Genomic DNA, 18520 nt, shown 5'->3' on the forward strand with positions numbered 1-18520 from the left:
CTACTCAAAGTTGCCTCTGTAATGAGTTTATGAAAACTTTCTATTAAATGCTATGTCAAAACAATAGAATAACTTATGCTTGTAATTTCCAGTGTTTTTCTTTTGGGGACTACATCTTAGACAAACAAGCGACTCCAGGCTGGCCTCACATGGAAGATGCTTTTTCAAGCTTAGATGTGGCCTTCCCTAGCAAAGGAGGTTGGTAAAGACCCATAGGGTGCTTCAGAGCAGGCTGAGGTTTGTGGGTGTGATAAAGGGTGTTGATTTCACACCCTAACTTAACCTTCCCAAAATACTGCTTCCCTTTGCCTTGCCCAGGAGCAAGGTTGGAGAATCCATACCGTTGCTATGTCAGGAGGAGATCAGCAGCCTTTCAAGGAGCATGTGCTACCTGCTGAGGCCAGCAGGTTCTGCCTTGCTGCCAGTACCCAGCACTTGCCTTCCTTCCAGCTGCCCAAATCCCTGGGCTTTTTCCACTGGCCCATTCCAGTGTGGGCCCAGGAGATTGACTCCCTTTGTGCTGCAGTGCTCAGAAAATCAGGTGCCCAGATTCAGCAATGACAACATTCCCAGGGTGGCTGAAGAGCCCCCAAGATCTGCCTGTGTATGGAATGGGGATTTGGCACATTCACGGACAGGGAGATAAACAAGACTGACTGAAAAGCTGCCTTTACGTAGTTGGAGCATCAAAATCCAAAGATAAAAGGGGATTCAAAGACTGGTCCTTGATAAGTTATGTGGCTCAAATGCAGACTATGACCAAAGAAAGTCAGAAAAAAGGCCAATTACATTTTTTCAATATTAAATCTTTATTATATACAAAAATATTTTGTTGGGAATTAACAGAATTTCATCATTTGTACATTAACATTTTTATGTTTGGCTGTGTTTATTGTGAAAATATTAGCTGTGAAAAAGACAAGGCGGGGGGGTCTTAGAAAACACGTCACAATTTAAAAACATCCCACATAGTAGCTGACTTTATCAGTATGAAGTCACAATGCTAACAAGTCCCATATCCTAGGCCTGCTCTACAGTACTGTATTCAAACAATTAGGTACTAAATAATTTCCAGGTTTATATTAAAAAATTCAGCTAATGGTTAAGATTTTTCTTGTAGGAAGTTTTCAGCTAAAGAAACTATTTTTTACAGAAGAGCAGTTTTGAAAGTTTTACAAATTCAAATCCAGGTTAATTTAATATACTGTAGAAATAAAAAAAAAAAAAAAAACCACAGAACAAAAAACCATGAGAGCTTCCAACTGGCAAGACCAGTAGTGAGAAGCAGCAAGGTAAGGAAACGCCTGGTGAGAAGAGTGCTAATACACGTTTAAACCCAAACACAACCAAGATCCTACAGTTCTTAGCCCGGTGAGGTCGGAGAGCAGCACCTTCCTTTGTGTTTTAAACCCCACAGAAGCAGTTCCCCTCCCTACACCACAGTGCACAAATGTTACTCATGGGCAGCACATGGGGGGGTAGGGAAGGGATGCTCAACATGCATTTTCCTAGGGGGAAACAATGTATTTCAACAGTTATCTCCACACATAATTTGTACAAGACCTAAACCAACAAAAATCAGTCAAAAGCTTTTTTTTGCCTGTACAAAGCAGCACTGTTCATTTTGCCTTATGCTATGGATCATGTGAGAGGTCAGGCAACAGAGAGATTAGGTTTTTGGAAGAGGTTCTGCTGTATTCAGGTAAACGCTGGCTGCTTGTGGCGTAACCAAGAGTTGGTTCAGCCATGGGAACAACCAAAATTGCATGGAAAAGCATTAGCATGGAGCTAGTGACATAAAAAGGAAAAGGCTAAATGGGAGAAAGTGTTTCCAGGACTACTTTAACTCTGTCACCTGACCACTGTCCTAGCAGCAAAAGGAACTCCATACCCAATGAGCATACGAAACAGTTCCAAATACCAAGAAAAAAAACTAATTTACTTCAAGTGTCATTTATGCTATAAAATATAAATATTGCTGAACCCCTGCTGAATAAATTCCATTTGTAGGTGAAGCTACATAACAGTCTTCACCAAGCTGGGGTTTGTTTTTAGGCCTGTACCAGTAAATCCCAGGGGCAGTACCAGCAAATGAACTGAGAATTCAGCAGTTGACAATGTAACTGTGGAAGAGTATCCCACTGCAGAGAATTCAGGTAATTTAGTAGACAGTGCCTGAATTGTTTGCAGCATTTACCCCGAGTTTTATTTATATATGTATATATATGGGTGTTTGTGTGTGTGGGCACAAGCACGATTTTAATATGATCAGAAGCCAAAGCTGCCTGTAAAAATAACCAAAACTGATTATTTTACAAGTATTTGCTATTTTTATTTTTAGGATCTGTCTTGGGCCTAAAACCAGTGAGTTAGACAAGTCCTAAATACTGATGTTCTTGTTAACTACTATTTCCTCTGTAAGACACAAGTTGAGAATCCCAGACAATTCCCACCAGCAAGCCTGTTAAACATATGTGAAAACTAAGAAGTACAGGCCAAAAAAGAAGAAACCAAGGGGAAAAAAAAGAAGGGCCAGGACTTTACTTCAGCACTGTCAGTCACAACAGTCCACCAGAGAAAGTAAATTAAAGTAGCCTTAAGGATAGAACCCCTTTCAGTGGCCCAGGAGAGGTTTTTATTGCAGGAAGAGGAGGGTGCTGGGAGCTGAGGGGTATTTAAGGCAAGACGCCCAGCAGACTACGAGTCTTTGATCCAGTACCCACCACACAGACACCAATAAAATGATCTCACCACTTCTGCAAAAGTAGCATCATGAAGTTTGGCAATAACCATGTGGTACTTGAACTCTTTGGAATTTGGGTGAGGCAGGGAACCCTGCATGAAGCAAACAGCCCGTACAGATGTGCAGGACGTGCGCCAGAGCCCCAGCTGTTGGGTATCCGAGAGCTGCACCCACAGGCACAATGGGCAACAGTGCAGCTGCTGCAGGAGGCACTGTCCATGCACTGGGACACGGCCTCAAGGTTCAGTGTGAGCAGAGAAGCAACCTACAGGAAGCCTGGCTGGGAAACCAGGGGGTAGGTGAAGGGAGTTCGTGTTCACAAGATTGGCTCATACGTAAGCTTGATCGCTTGATCGCTCTCCACTGGTCCTTGAGCATAGCAGAGGCCCACTGGGCTCAAGGGGGTACCTAGCCAGGGATTTTCTGTGTTATAAAGAGAAAGAAGTTTCCTATTTCTTATGTGAATCACCCTCTTGAAAAAACAAAACCAAACCCAGGTGACTTCCTGAGCACTGAGCTGCAGGCAATTTGTAAGCAAGTCACTTAGGTATGATTTTAGAAAATGCAGCAAGTAGAGAGGATGAAGGAACAAATGTCACAATTTGAGCTCAGCCAAGATGTGACAGTTTATATAAACACAAATTCAAAAGCGATGAGCTGATCTGCCATCCTGCTCCACAAAGCTTTTGTACAACTAAGTACAAAGAGCTGCCCTGAGCTGAGAACACAGCCCAAGCCACAGATACTGCGTTGGTTATGAACTTGATTTTTCTTGCCTACAAAGATCTGTGCTTCTGCTCCATGTTTACCTTAGTTGCAAAGGTTTGCAGAACATTTTGAAGGACCTTTATAAATCTATGCAAGATGATGTATTCCATTATAATTATCCCACTAAACTTGGACTGCATCTTGATGCAGAACCTAAAGCAGACCTGCTATAACACTTAGAGACAGCAAGGTCATCACCTGGGTACACAATGCACCACAGTATTTACAGGAGAGTTGAGATTGGTGCACGCTTAAGTGAATTTTTGGTGAATTCAGGGAAATAACTTACATGTCTTGGCATACTGACTGTACTTCTACGTATAACTTTTCATTCACGGGGCAACTACAGTGTTTCTTCTATAAGTCTCTATATGTACAGAATTTTACAGCACCTCATGCACTGTCCAAAACAGATAAAAATTACAGATAAATATAGATTTTTTTTTTTTAGATTGAAATATCTGTATATTTAGAAAAATATACATTAGTAAACACAATAAACCAGGTAGAGAAGTGTACCAGTTCTAAAGTCTCACATGCAGGTAACATTTTCTGGATTAAGTCGTGGTAGCTTAGTAGTGTGATAACCAACATGAGCATTTTTTGTTTTACCATCCACATACATATACACAGACAACTATTTGATAATTTACTTTTCTAAACTACTTAAATATTTATCTTGTGATACATACCACATATCTTAAACATTTAGCAGCATCTTCACCTCGCTCAGACACACCTATTGTACTCTTTAACAGTCAATGTAAAGTTTTCCTGTTAGTATCTGGAAAATGAATGTTTAGTACAGAATAACATGAAATCCCAGTTATTTTAACTCCTCCAAAATACTCCAAGTAGGTGCTTTATGAAATGTTTTTCGTGCTCAAAATAAGCCTCTCATAGTGTCTTCCCTAATTGCACAATGTACAGGCCCCTGCCCGACAGCTGATGCAGCACACCCTGGCAGGTAGGGACCGTCACTGCTGTGGATGTGACTGAAACACCAACGTTTCAAGAACTTCCAAGAACATTCTTTTTAAAAAATAGTACCTGTTATTCTCATTCCAGTCATTCTAACAGGTGGTGACAAACTAAGCAAAGTATCTGATGAAAATCTGACTGTGCCAAAACCCAAAACTACCAGGAAGAAACAAAGCAATCTCTCTCCCCCTCTCACCATTAAACAATCCAGTGGGAACACTCAAGATTTAACAAACAGATGCAAGGGGTGTGGTGTTTGGGTTTGGGTTGTTTTCCCCCCACCAGCCTGGCACACAGAAAACCAAATCAGACCTGCAGTTATTTCCACACGATCTTTGTGCCAACCCAAGAGTCACCTACCTTCTCTTACTGCTCCAGAACTGAACTGCAGAATTGCTCACTGCCATCTACACCGCCACCACCCAAAGCTCAGCCACAACATTCCACCTCCTGACTTAAACCCACACCGTGAACCTGAGCAAATATTAAAGTTCTAGGCTTTAGTAAATACATGACTATTCTAGAGATTGCTAACTAGGGAGACTCTCTTGACAGTATTCTCCCTGGGATGGAAACAATGAGCAGAGAGAAGCTTTCCTGACTATACCTCGGTGGCTGTGTTTCATGTGTTTGGTTCAGTAAATTTACAGAAAAAAGATGAAAATTAGTGATGTATGCAATATGAAGTACTGAGGTGTGTAAACTGAAGAATCTTCTCATTCCATTCATTGGGGAAGAGTGAACTCAGCCCACTTTTGGCATCAGAAATAAGGGTATATTTCTAACTCATAATGAAAAGGCATCTTATCTGTCCAGACAGCATATCTTATTTACACCATATGGAGGTCTCCCATGACAAAATACACAAACACAGTTCAGCCATATTCAGCACAGAGTGCCAGAAGCAAACCACTGAAATAGCCAAGCAACAGCCCTGCTATCATTTGCTGCTACACACCACACTCCATCCACTTCTCAAAGCAGCCTCTGAGCAACAGGATCACAGAACATGTCTCCTGGGAAAGAAAACTACAAGTCCCATGCTGGTGCCACAACTGAGAGCTCTGCCAAACTTAAAAAAAAACAGAGAAAACACATCCTGGAAAGCATAACAATAAAAAAGCAGTGGTACAAATTTTCCTTCGAGAATTTCATATTCCCTCTGAAAGACACTTTGAAATCTCAGTATTAAGAGCCAAGAAGATCTCCTGTGCTGCACGCAAGTTTAACTAACATTTTCCACACACACACACACACTGGGATTTCAAGTCTCCTCTGTCCCTCTTCCCCCACAACAACCAACTTCACAGGCTGTGTAAAAACCATCTGTTGCATACAGGTGTTTTGAGGTTTTTTTAAACAGTTTTCCCCTACTACATCCACTCAATTTTTTCTTTTCCTTGTGCACATAAAAGTCTTTTGAGAGCCACAGGAATCAATGCTGTTTTACAGCGCCTAAGCCTGTCTTCCTCCAGAAATAGTTCTGAGGAAGATGCCTTTTGATAGCATTCCAGGTCACACTTTGGTGTTGAAAAGGAATCCAGAAGCCAGGTGCCTGTCACCAGATGGAAGAGGAATTAAACAGATGACTTCAGTTTAGACACCTAACCCAGTATATGATGGTGAATGTGACTATATACAACAGCTGACAGTGTCATATAAAACATGGTCACAAAAAGAGCTCATCTGAGCAACAAGCTGTATTTTCCTTCTGTTCTCATTAATTTACATCAGCTTAAGTTTTGATCAATGAACCTGAACCTAACCTAATATGAATTATATCAATGAGCGTACTGAGGGGAGAATTGTCACTAAAAAGGAAATACACTGTAAACAAAAAAAGCTATAAACAACATTGCTTTTTAGCAGTAAGCTTCCAATTCACAAGCTATCTAATGAAAAATGCAATTAAAAACGATGTAAGAAAAAGCACAGAAATGCCATTACACAACACTCAAAATACAGCAGTTGATCACACACAAATATTTAAAAGATAATTTAGAACCCATCTAGACATCACAGGAAATGAAGCCACAGATCACTACACAAATACAGAACGATGTCCTAAGGAAAAAAAATGTCTTTTTTTTAAACTTTTTTTTAAAGCAATGTGTTTTCACAAGGGTGAATAAATAGTCCTAAACATTAAGTGTCACCTACAAGGCTCCACATTATCAGGTTCTCTCTCAAGCTACTTCACCATTATTCAAATTGCACTGAATTACCTTGCGTATGACTTTCTAATGTCAGTACTTCAACTGTAATGGGCGAACAGGTTGGCTCCCAAGAAAGCATAATAAGCAGCTTGCAAGGTATTGCTCTATGTTATTTTAGGAGACAGATATAAGGGAATCTACACAAAAGTTATCTAAATCAAGAGATATCCAGAACTTTTGAATCATCAGGAATGCACCAACATTAAGCTGAAAGCAGCTGGAGCAATGGACCTGTGTTTTTGTTACTGCTTTTAATATTTAAAATTCTGCTCCCATGAAATTATTATTTTTTTGAAGAAGAAAAAAAACTCGAAGAAATTAGTGTTCTTTCCTAATAAGAGCTATAGACTTTTGATCAGTTAAACACTGACATTAACAAATTTTACAAAAATTGTTTCAAGTATCCTTTTTTTAATCACAGTGAAAATGTAAGACCAAGATGTAAATGTTAAAGTGAATGAAAGTTTCTTAGATGAAAAAGGCAAAGATACTAAATCAAAACATAGAAAAATGCTTAAACGCATTTCCTTCATGTGATATGAATAGAAAGGTTATCTGTAAAAAGTTAGAAAAATTAAAATAAATTACATATTTAAGTACACTTTCTCTTCAACATTTTTATAAAAATTCAGAACAGTGTACTTTTGAATATACACAGAGTAAAAATGCACAGGTGCTGTAGGTTATCATCAGTATCTACACGTCACATTTGCTGCAGCTGACTTTATTTGTTACTGAAGCTCCCTCTGGAACACTCAATAGACCCAGCTGATGGGGACCCACTGGGGCTCCAGCCTCAGTCTCTCGATGGCCGTCTGCAGCTTCTCGAAGGCTTTGTCCAGGTTGTCATTTACAATGGTCAGGTCAAAGTAGTGGTTGTAGGCTCGCTGGATCCGGGCGCTCTCATCCACTGTTTTTTTCAGATCAGTGTCCTGGGCAAGAGATTTTTAAGGATCAGTGAATCTAAATCTCACTAAAGATTTAAAGATAGGACTTGGCAAACCCTTTTAGATGCAGAAGAAGATCCCTTCAGTACATACTGCAACTATTTAAAGCTAGACACCGCATACATTTCAAAAATAAAGGAAGCTTTCATTTATCATAAATTCACACAGAGATTGAGCTAAAATACGTTGAAAGGGCTGAAAAAGTTCTGAGAGGTGTCAATAATGTTAAATATGGCAAGCAAATGTTTGCCAATCTTGCAATTTTGAAGAGAATCAATAGAAGCACGTGAACTTGGGCTGGTGTGTACCAGGAGCAGTTAAACACTTTGTAAGGGCAACTGATGATCCAACCAGAATAAAATTAATGCTTTAGGAATGACTGAGTCAATCAGTTTTGCAAATATATTTGTGTCCCTTTTATTTCCACAGAAGACACCAAAAATCTAAGATTTTAAATTAGGATGAAATGAAAGACAATTTCTAGAAGAATAAAGCTCTAGAATACCTTATGGCTTTTAGAAACAACATTTCAGCCTAGCTCACCTGTCATTAGTCTCTCGTTTTTGAAGTACTGATACATTACTGTAGTCCTGACATGAGCTGCAAAATATGCAGGAAATTTATATTCCTACATGATGAAGCCTTTATAAAGTGCCTTTTGAGCACGTTTTCATGTTTTGCTAGTGCTACATTCTTTAAAAGCTCCTCTCAATTTTTGCACAACATCAATTTTTTTGGAAGTAGTTATGAGATTTGTCTCCCTTTGCAAGAATTATTTCAATATTTACAAGTCCTGATACAGCTGTCAATATAAAAGCCAAAATGAAAAACTAAGTTTGTCAATAGCCTTTCCTTCACAGTGAATGAAGGAAACAAGTAAATGTACGACCCCAAGAGCCAGACTTTTTGTAATGGAATGGGTTAGGATGCTAGAAATACATACAACCAGGTCTACTAACAAGCAAACTGTAATACTTTAAATGACATTTGTTTTTCATTTGTTCAGGAAGCACAAAATATGAAATAGCAAATCATACTCCATATACATGTGCAGGGATGCAATGCAGAATCTGTAAAGACACATGAATGCATATCTGAAATTTAACGAACCTCTTTATTATTCGTACGAAGTAATACAGAGGCAAAGATGTCCCTTAGGGAATCAAATATTAGGAAGTGCAGGAAATTATTTTTATACTTGTCTGGACAGTTTTAACCTTGCCTTCTTGTTTATGCACCATAAAATTCAGGGTTCATTTTGGGCAGGAAAGAGGGATGACTAGGCATCCACAGAGATACTAGAATGCATAATAACCAGAACTCATGACTAAAAATTATACAGTCATTTAGTGGAAATACTAACCAACCCCTCCCCCCCATTTTATAGCTTTGAATGCCCTGTCAGCATTTATTCAAGATACTCCTATGAAGCTGCAGCACTATCATTATGAGCCATCAGCAAAACACAGCTTTTCTCTGTTGGGGAAGTTGAACTGCTCAATCTGGCTTTTTTTGCTTTTCTCCTGAAGCTGGGAAAGTTCATGCCCACACAGAATATTTATACTTTGTTGCACTAGAGGAATCGTCTTACTTCCCTCTGCTACACATAGTCTAAGAAAAGGAGGGAAGATCTAATGCCACTTCACTTTATATGACAAATCCAAGCAACTTCAGAGAAAGTTGTTCAATGCTTCTTATTCCAGCAGCTGTCAGCCACTCCCAGTGCAGCACATGCTGCTGCTGCAGTGAAAACAAGGACAGCCTGCATTCTTGGGTTTTTTTGTGTTTTGTTTTGGGGGGGTTTTGGATGGTTTGGTGGTTAGTGAGGTTTTTGCTTTTACCTTTTTTGACACAAGCTGCAATATCTTTCCCAAGCATTATAGATTCCATTTTTCAAGCACACACATATTATTAAGACAAACAGGAACAAAAATTTGGGTGGGGAGGGAGATGGGAAAGTTAAGGAAAGACATCTGCATAAAAGAACAATTGTCACCATGAAATATCTACCATCTGCTGCAAATAATCAAAGTGCACATTACAAGTAATTTTTGTAATCAACACTCCTCCATAAGAGGTCTATTTTTAAGAAAGAAACAATCTTCCTTATACATAGTATTTGATTAACTTCTACTAAGTAATCAGCAAAAGTCTTGTCTAACTTTTCTTAGAGACATTAGTTTCAGAACAAATTCCACCTAAAATGAATGGCAAAGAATTTCAAAAAAATCTAAGAACATTTTGTTCAAAGAAAACTAAATAGGAAATCATCCGCTTACAGTGAGAAGTTTGGTTGTAATTCCAGCATCTACCACAGCCTTGTGCATAGCTCGCAAAGTCTCCAACTCTGGAGCAGCAATAAACACCACATAGGGCATGAATTCTGAAGTCCTCAGTATTTTTAGAGCCTAAAAGCAAAGGAAAAAAAAAACACCACCACCAAAGTTTGAGAGTGACTCACCATATCTCCCCATTACTTAAGGGACAACACAAAACTCATCTGTTAGGATGGGCATCAATACATAAGTGAAGATTCTTATTTCTATTTTGGAAATTCCTACACTACCTTTTGAAATGCTCAGCATCATTCTTTTCTTGGCTAAAAAGATTATTTATTACTCTGCAAGACTCCTCTTTCACATAGAATTTAAGTTGGGTTTTTTCCATCTTTCTAAGCCATTCTAAGTAAGTGCCACAAACAAGAATCCAATTGATAATTGTAACCTTGAAACCAGATAAGAAGCCTTTAAATTTGAAGGCATCTCTCTTCACCTCTTCAACATTATAATCCCACACTTGTTATAATAAAAACATTATAAATCATATACCTGTGGATTTACATCCAAGATGCAGGTCCTTCCTGTCTGAACAACTTCAAGGATGGAATCAATTTTGGTGCCATAAAGATTTCCTTCATATTCTCCATGCTCTAAGTATCTACCAGCTTTAATATCCGTCTCCATTTCAGCTCGTGACACAAATCTGTATGCTTGCCCATCTTTTTCATCATCCCTTGGCTTCCGTGAAGTAACTAAACAAAAAATTAAAAACATAAATTGAATGTTTTCATTTTATATTTGAAATATAAATATGAAGCTGGACTGTCTGTTAAGTAGGGAGACTATAATACACATTGTTATACAGGTGTAATTGCTCCATGTACAGCTTTATTCTTCATTCTACATCAATTTTAGAACTGAGCACAGCCCCTCCTGTTCCCTTTATTTATACTACTTCCTATATGGTGCTTACCCACCCATTTGCCTGTTTCCTTTGTCTACTCCTTCACACCATATACAATACTTATTCATGTAATCTTTTTAAGTATTCACTGAATAAAATACTTATTTAAGTGACTTGGAAATCAAATGGAAGTTTAACTCTCAAATGCCAAATGTACTTCTGAAAACAGCTGAGCACAACAAGATCTGCCCAATCGCACCCCCAAAAGCTTTGCTCTCTGTCCTGTTGTTCAGGGTGGAATTATCTGACCTAGCTATAAAAAAAGTTAGCTTAAATATCAGAAGCAGGCCAGCCACCACAGCAGAATCTTAGTGGAGGCCAGCTAATGCTGCTTTCCAGGACAACTTCCCTTTTAAAGCAAGGTAAATTCCTTGCAGAAAGATCAAAGCCAGTATTTGAGTAAATCACTATCAATTGTCTTGGGTATTGGCTACACCACTGTGCAGTACAGACATTACTTAAGCTAAAGAGTAAAAATAAAATTTTAAAAAAAGCAAAATAAAATATAACATCATATTATTACTGGCTTTGCTGCCCTATCACCATATTAACTACCTGCTACTTTTACTTAATTAGATTTGAACTCTAGAACATATTAAACCTAACAGTCAGTGCATTCTTTGGTAATTCTTCTATCATCACTTGGTGCAACTTCTTGAGACAAGTGGAAAGCAATCTTTCCCTTTCAGTAATTCCTATCCACTTCAATCTTATAGAAAACACAAGTGCCAGGAAAAATGATCCTCTGAAGCTGTTAAGAATAAATATATTACTACAACATCTAGTTTTAGTCAAGATTCTATGGAAAGATTAAAACTATAGTGGTTAATACAACACATTAAAAAGAATCACATATCAGTTTCCAATTAATTTTGGAGAGTAAACTTTAACATCTTAGAGCTAGGAGATGATTTAACAGTTCAGTTATCTATACTGAAGAAAAACCACAGCACCACATGCTGGATTAAAACTCAACACCAAGAACATGATTCTCCCTGTAGAGCAGTGGATCAACTTCATCCATTTACCACCTCCCAAAACACATCCTAATAAATCTGTTTATTAATAACCTGGAGAATTTTCTTCTAATAGAAGACCAACAAAGTTTACTAATTATCCCACTTAAAATCCAAAGCCGAGAAGATGTTCTGTATACAATAAAATGGGTATTGCATGTGCATGATTAGATTATTAGATTGGGAAAAGTTTACTGTTATGCCTTTGAAGAATGTTCAACAACTGTCCCGCATTACTTACATATATTCAAGCATCTATATAGCATTATAGAGAAATAAGTAATTCTGAAGGCTTTTTTGAAATAGAACAAGAATTTTAGAAGCCATAAAAAGCCTCTTACTATTTCATCAATATAAAATAATAGAATTCCCAAGAGAAGATTTCTTTTAAAAAGTAACACTGAGAAGTCAACCATATTATCAGGTCCACCAACCAATTTTAAGTGCCCTGGCCAGTTCTGATGCTAGAGATTCAGCAAATGAGCGAGACTGGCTCTCTCATCTCACACAATTAATCTTTCAGACCCGTCCCTCCTCCTATTATTATCAGATCTATTTCTTGCCCACTGGAAAGAGAAGGGAACAGACAGTTTTTGAAATCCTGAAAAGCACATGTCAGGAGAATAATAATGTAGCTAGAGTGGGCTTCTCTGGTCACCAGCCAAACAAGAGGGAGGAGTTAAAAAAAAAAGGTTAATGAGCAAAGTATCTGAAAGAAAGGCAAGAAAACATGCTTCAGGTAAAATAAGGGTTTTTTCCTGCTATTTATAGGGGGGAAAATGAAAGATCATGTGCTTAAGGCTAAATATATTAAAATACAGTCATACAAATCTTGGAGATCGTAAACACTTACTTCAGTTTTATTGGAAGTTTGCTGCTTTTCCCTACATTTCTAAACTAAAGCAACAATTTATAATGCCTAGTCCACATGAGGAAAACTAAAAGGCAGACCTGAGGAACTCCACTGGCCGTTCATTTCAGAAGGCTACTGGGAACTCATGGAATCACCTCAGTAATGGATGGTGGCTGACACTGAGGAAACCCAGACTGAAATACTGCACAGACAAAAACCGGTACTCTGCAGCATCAGTACCATTTAAGTGCTAGTTACAAATGTCTTCATGGTCATATGTTAGTTCAGTTTTCTGAAAACAGGAAGAGCCTTTTGTTTTCCCACTCTATACAATTTTTATGCTCTGACAAAATCACTCCTACACTGAATCACAAGGATAAACATCCCATACTTTCCAGTTAATCAAAGTATATTATAAAAGGAATGCTGACAACTTACATGGCACTGTAGTTCCAAATCTAGTAGGATTCAGCACAATAAACCTGTTCTTCAAACTCCTTCGCCCCACTCCTTGGGCCCCAATCAAGACCAGGGTTTTCCTCTGAAAAGGAGGCATTTTGGCTACTTCCTCATATATCTGGATTTCATGGCGATCAAATTCTACATTGAGAAATGTACAAAAAACTTTAATACACACTCGGGGCTGTAAGAAAAAAAAAACTTAAGTAGTCCTGCTATTTATCAACAGATAAATGTGAATATATGTGAATATAAACAGTACTCAGAGGGCAGTAAGTTTGACACAAGACTTCTAGCTTTAAATTGGTTTGGGAATAAAATAGTTATTTCTCCATGGACAGCATAAAGTCAGGTTCTCTCTTTTACTTACAAGCAGAAAGTCTGTGTTTACTTCCACAGAATCATGGGATGGTTGAGGTTGGAAGGTACCTCTGGAAGACCTCTGGTCCACCCCAACGCCCAGGACCACATTCAGACACTTGTTGAGTATTTCTAGGGGAGCCAACTCCACAACCTCTGTGGATAACCTGTGCCAGTGCTCAGTCACCCTCACAGTGGAAAAGGTGTTTTCTGATGTTCAGAGCCTGTGTTGCTTGTTGGCTCTTGCCCTGTCACTGGGCTACTCTGCAAAAAGCCCACCCAGCTCCCTTCCCTTCAAGTATTTGTACACATTGCTGAGACCTGCCCTGAGCCTCCTCCTCTCCAGATTGAACATTCCCAGCTGTCACAACTTTTTCTCATGGGTGAGATGCTCCAGTCCCTTCAACACCTTTGTATGTCCACATCTCCCTTGCACTGGGGAGGTGCCCAGTATTCTTAGGAGTGGCCTCACCAGTGCTGAACAGAAATGAAAAATCACATCCTCTCAGCCCACTGGCAATAAACATTTCACTTTATTTTCTTAACACCCAGTTTTTCTCTGATTTCCACTCACCAAATGATGTACTCAGCACAGCCATGTCTGCACTGGTCACTATTGTTTTTGAACCATAAAAACTATCTGATCTATCAAACTTATAATCAAATATTTTACTGCAAATCTTTAGCTTTGGATACACTACACTCTGCAAGTTTTGACGCCTAAAGAACTTTGACTTTCACGTAGTATTAAGAGATACCTGCATTTCTTGTAGTGAGATACATCATCTTTTTCTTTTTTTTGCTGCTTATTGTTCCACAGAAAGGCCCTAGAAATAAAAAAACTAGATGAACTCACAATTTCCGTTAATTTCCAAAGCTTATTTATATGACTAAATGAAATTTTAGATCAATACATTTATAAGGATTACTGTAGAATTGTATATATCCTAGGGCAAGAAATTACATCTATTTACAAAATGGTACAGGAAGAACTGAACACAGAAAAAATTATTTTCCCAGAAAAGAAAGCAGTTGAAAAATTCATGTTTAGCTTATTAACTTTCAGTGCATACCATAAGAAAAATTTTTAAAAAGTGCACACTGCCTGTCCCACCTCATTCAGCTTTTCAGCACCAGGTGGCAAAACTGATTAATGTATCTTTGAACACTAAACAGAGACTTCACCCTTTGTCCTTCATCAAAAGCCAAAATATAAAATTCAGCATTTCACAATAATCTGTGCAATCTCACACAGCAGTTTTTCTATTATTTATGAAGGCAGGAAAAGCAAAACAAATGGAGTCGGAGCAAAATCTACTCCTGAAATGTACTAAATCTCACCTGAGTTGTCCCAGTCCCTCCTAACAAAAGCCTTTCTCTTCTCTTCTAGGAACTGGCTAGGAATTAGACCTGCACTTCCTCCTTCTTTGACATGACTAGCCTGGGGAAAAACAAACAAACAAATGATTATATTTAACTGGCAAGAAGCATTTATCTCATCAACATGGTGTTGACTGACTTCCTCACTGCTAGTTTCTCAGTGGTGAGTGTTGATACATTTACTACTGAGACTAAAAAATTCAGAATCAGATGTAAATATTAAAATTCTCCTTTACAGGAATGGTGTCCTGCTATTGAGTATAAAAATTCAGAAAACTTAAGTAAAATAAATCCAAGTGTCATTACTGGTTCCCATTACGTAGTAAGCTCCTCCAGCCATAAAACTTTGGCATAAAATTCCCAAGTAGAATTCTCTGGCTCCAGACACTGAAGTCTAAGGTGACAAAACTCAAGATTTTCTAGTATACAGTATATTTATTTTATATTCTTGAGCTGCTCCAAATAGGTTTCAGTGCAGTTTATTAACTGTCATTTCCCAGTGAATGCCAGTAACACATCCCTAATCATGCCTTCAAGCTTTTTGCACTAAGCATCTACAGATTTAAAATCTTCGTAAGCTAAGTATTCCCAGTAATGAACTGGCTAAAATTCTCTATAAAATAATTTCATGGCAAGCTCAATTCTCAGCAAGCTTAACATACACAAACACAGTTATGAAGTGTTTAATTCTCCATAAATTTTTTGCTTACAATAAATCCTTCTTCTGCTGACAGGAGATGTTTGCTTTTCAACTTGTATGCTTTTATCTATGAGTAACTGATTTTTTACAGTATGAAGGTTTCATTAAGAGTCTAGCATTTCTAGAAAGCATGAGGAAAAACTAAACTTCTTTTTCCTGGGGCATGATGTGCATAGCAATATGCTATACTGATTTAACACATTTCAATTTTGCCAGATTGAGTGTTGAAGATTTATTTCTCCTGGACTCCCACAAGTTACAACTGGAGAGTTTGAAAGGCAATACAGAAGTCAGCATGAGAGCTAAACATCAAATTCCTCCAGAATTTTGGAGTGTCTACTTCTGAAACTAATTAAACTGGCAGCAATAAATTTTCAGCCTTTCCTCACTTTTTATTGTCTTTCTGTTATTACTGTCACTGAGAAGCAACAAAATTCAGCAGCTGCTTAGGTATATTGGAATATTTCTGTTGCTTTTAAAGAAGTCATATATCTTGTTCTCAGGTAGTGTCTGGCTCTCTTCTGCTTGTTACCTTGCAAAGGGTGAGCAATGTAGGGGTCGAAGGGGAAATTAATAAAGCTACACTCTTTGCCAGTTTTGAGGATCTCGGTTGAGAAAAGGGTCTTAGAAGTTCACTTGTCCCATTTTCAGACGCACTAATAACGTTTAATTCTGTGCATCATGTCTTGGAAAAAATAAACATAGCATAAGCACTGGATTACATTTCTACTGAAGGACTGAATGTAGAAATACCACCTTAAAGCAGGATGAACTGTTAATATTTGAAATAGTGCCAAACACTGTGACTATGAGCATGCATGATACCCAGCTCACAGACACTGACCACCACTGTAGAAATAAAACATACAGCCTCTCCAAACAGCTATTCTCACCCCTTCAAACCCACATGATTAATTTCTCTCTTTGTATCTCTGAGCACTCAGGAAGGGGTCCATGTCTCCCATAGTTGCTGTCAGGGAAGGCTTACCATAATTATAGTCAAACTAAGACTTTTTTTCTAAAAATTGTCCACCTTAAATTTATATGTAGGAACGTCCAGGCTTATGCTACAAGAACAAAGACAAATAAACACAACTAACAGTAAAATGAATGTTACATATACAATTTAAAATATTCCTTTTCCTTTAGTATTTCAACTTCATATCTTTATATTAGCTTGAAATTGGATTGCAGTGTAAATATTTTTTTCATATATCTATTGTTAAATGGAAGTAGATCATAAATTTAAAGAGTTTAAGGCACATACTGATGGTTTTCAGTTTGTTATTTTAATTAGTTTAATCTTTTTACCAACCTGCCACCAATTTGGATCTTCCCGGTTTACAATCTGAAGAATTTCTCCTTTAGAAAATTTCAAACCTGCTTCTTTGCATGGGATGAGGTTGTCATTATACGGATTATAATCAAAATGACATTTCACAAAAACCTGTAATGTGTAAAAGGTAACAAGCATTATAAAATACATTCTGACTAATCTATCTGTCAAACTGAAATAATGTCTTTACCTACAGCATAAAAACCTTGACATGATCCAAGTTGCATTTGGCACGTAAAATACAATCTAGGGGGAAAAAGTTATTCACCAACTGGGACAGAATAATCAATGGTGCAAACCTTGGCTGAAGTAGCTTCATGATAAAAATAAAAAAATCTGTTCCATTTGGACATGGTATTACAAAATGCTCCTTCTTGCATTTCAGTGTATACAACTCAATTAGAATTCTGACTTTTAATTATTTAAAAATACAAACAAATTATTGGAATGTGAGCACTGTATTTAGGCTCGTAGAATCTTAAGAATTGCTTTTAAAACACTGAGTTCATGGCAAAAATAACAGGAGACGCAGCTGCTTAAGACTCAAATTTGATGCAGGGGAAGAAACAGTAGGTTGCTGACTGAACTGAAAACATCTTTGACTCTCTTTGTACCAGGCTGGGGAGCAAAGGAAGCCCTGCACCTGCCTCAATAGAGTACATTCCCTCAGCCTCTACTCAGTGGAAGCACAGCCTGTTAGTCACAGGCATTAAGACACACTACTTGAAGGAGCATCTTACAGGGTGTTTCAAAGGCTCTGATTTAGTTCAGGAAGTCACTTCTGCCATGGAGAAATTGACAGCCTACAGAAACAACAAAAAGACAAGGAACAGCCACCATCCAAGTTCCCACCAAAGTCAGAGAGTTCAAAAGCTTGTCTGTTGAATTAAATACATTTCTGAATTCATAATAAACTGATTATTTTGACACTAACCACGTTATAAACACACACACACTTCACTGCATGAAGTGTGATTGTGGTCAGGTCATCAGAGGTCACTTAAGGTTAAAAAAAAGTGCTTTATATGTAGCATACAAAAGCCTAACAATTTTAGACACTTCGAGTTTTTTAGGTAGTCATATTAGGTGAATAAACTCATTTCTAAAATGTAATTAAAGGTAAATACATGTATCTACATTTTACTCTTTCTCCAAGCATTATATTCACAAAATAATCAAAATATGTGCAATCCAGAATCTTAGGGAATCTTACACAATAAAGTACTAAGCAGAAGTTCTTTTCACAGAATCATCAGAAATGTGCTGCTGACCTGTTGAGGAATGACAGCGTCTCTGTAGCTGGGGAGAATTTTCAAGGTGACACTTCCACTGATATTTTTCAGCAGTTCTTGCAATTCTTTTGGATTGTTTCCAACTTCATGGCCGTTCACCTCTTTAATAATGTCCCCTACATGCAGAAGACCTTGCCGATCTATCATTCCTCCATGAAGAATTCGGGCTATTACCAGATCGTTGTTCTCCACTCTGAACGTGACTCCCTGAAAGAGGTACATGACA

At 37.9% G+C, this 18520-nt stretch overlaps 1 protein-coding gene across 2 annotated transcripts in view; it reads right to left on the minus strand.

Annotated features, from left to right (window-relative positions):
• Positions 1-7456: 7456 nt before the first annotated feature.
• The window catches only part of PALS2 (protein associated with LIN7 2, MAGUK p55 family member), a 52871-nt gene continuing 41807 nt past the window's right edge, over positions 7457-18520 (minus strand). For both annotated transcript variants that reach the window (XM_084206591.1, XM_084206592.1), the window contains exons 5-12: positions 18274-18501; positions 16982-17113; positions 14928-15027; positions 14345-14413; positions 13206-13367; positions 10484-10686; positions 9935-10063; positions 7457-7640 (exon numbers count right to left, since the gene is read on the minus strand). In XM_084206591.1, coding sequence (XP_084062717.1) covers positions 7464-7640; positions 9935-10063; positions 10484-10686; positions 13206-13367; positions 14345-14413; positions 14928-15027; positions 16982-17113; positions 18274-18501 — 1200 coding nt within the window. In that variant the 3' untranslated portion in view covers positions 7457-7463. The remainder of the gene's footprint in view (positions 7641-9934; positions 10064-10483; positions 10687-13205; positions 13368-14344; positions 14414-14927; positions 15028-16981; positions 17114-18273; positions 18502-18520) is intronic.

Source organism: Fringilla coelebs (genome assembly GCF_963513975.1).
Source record: "Fringilla coelebs genome assembly, chromosome: 1".
Taxonomy (NCBI): Eukaryota; Metazoa; Chordata; class Aves; order Passeriformes; family Fringillidae; genus Fringilla; species Fringilla coelebs.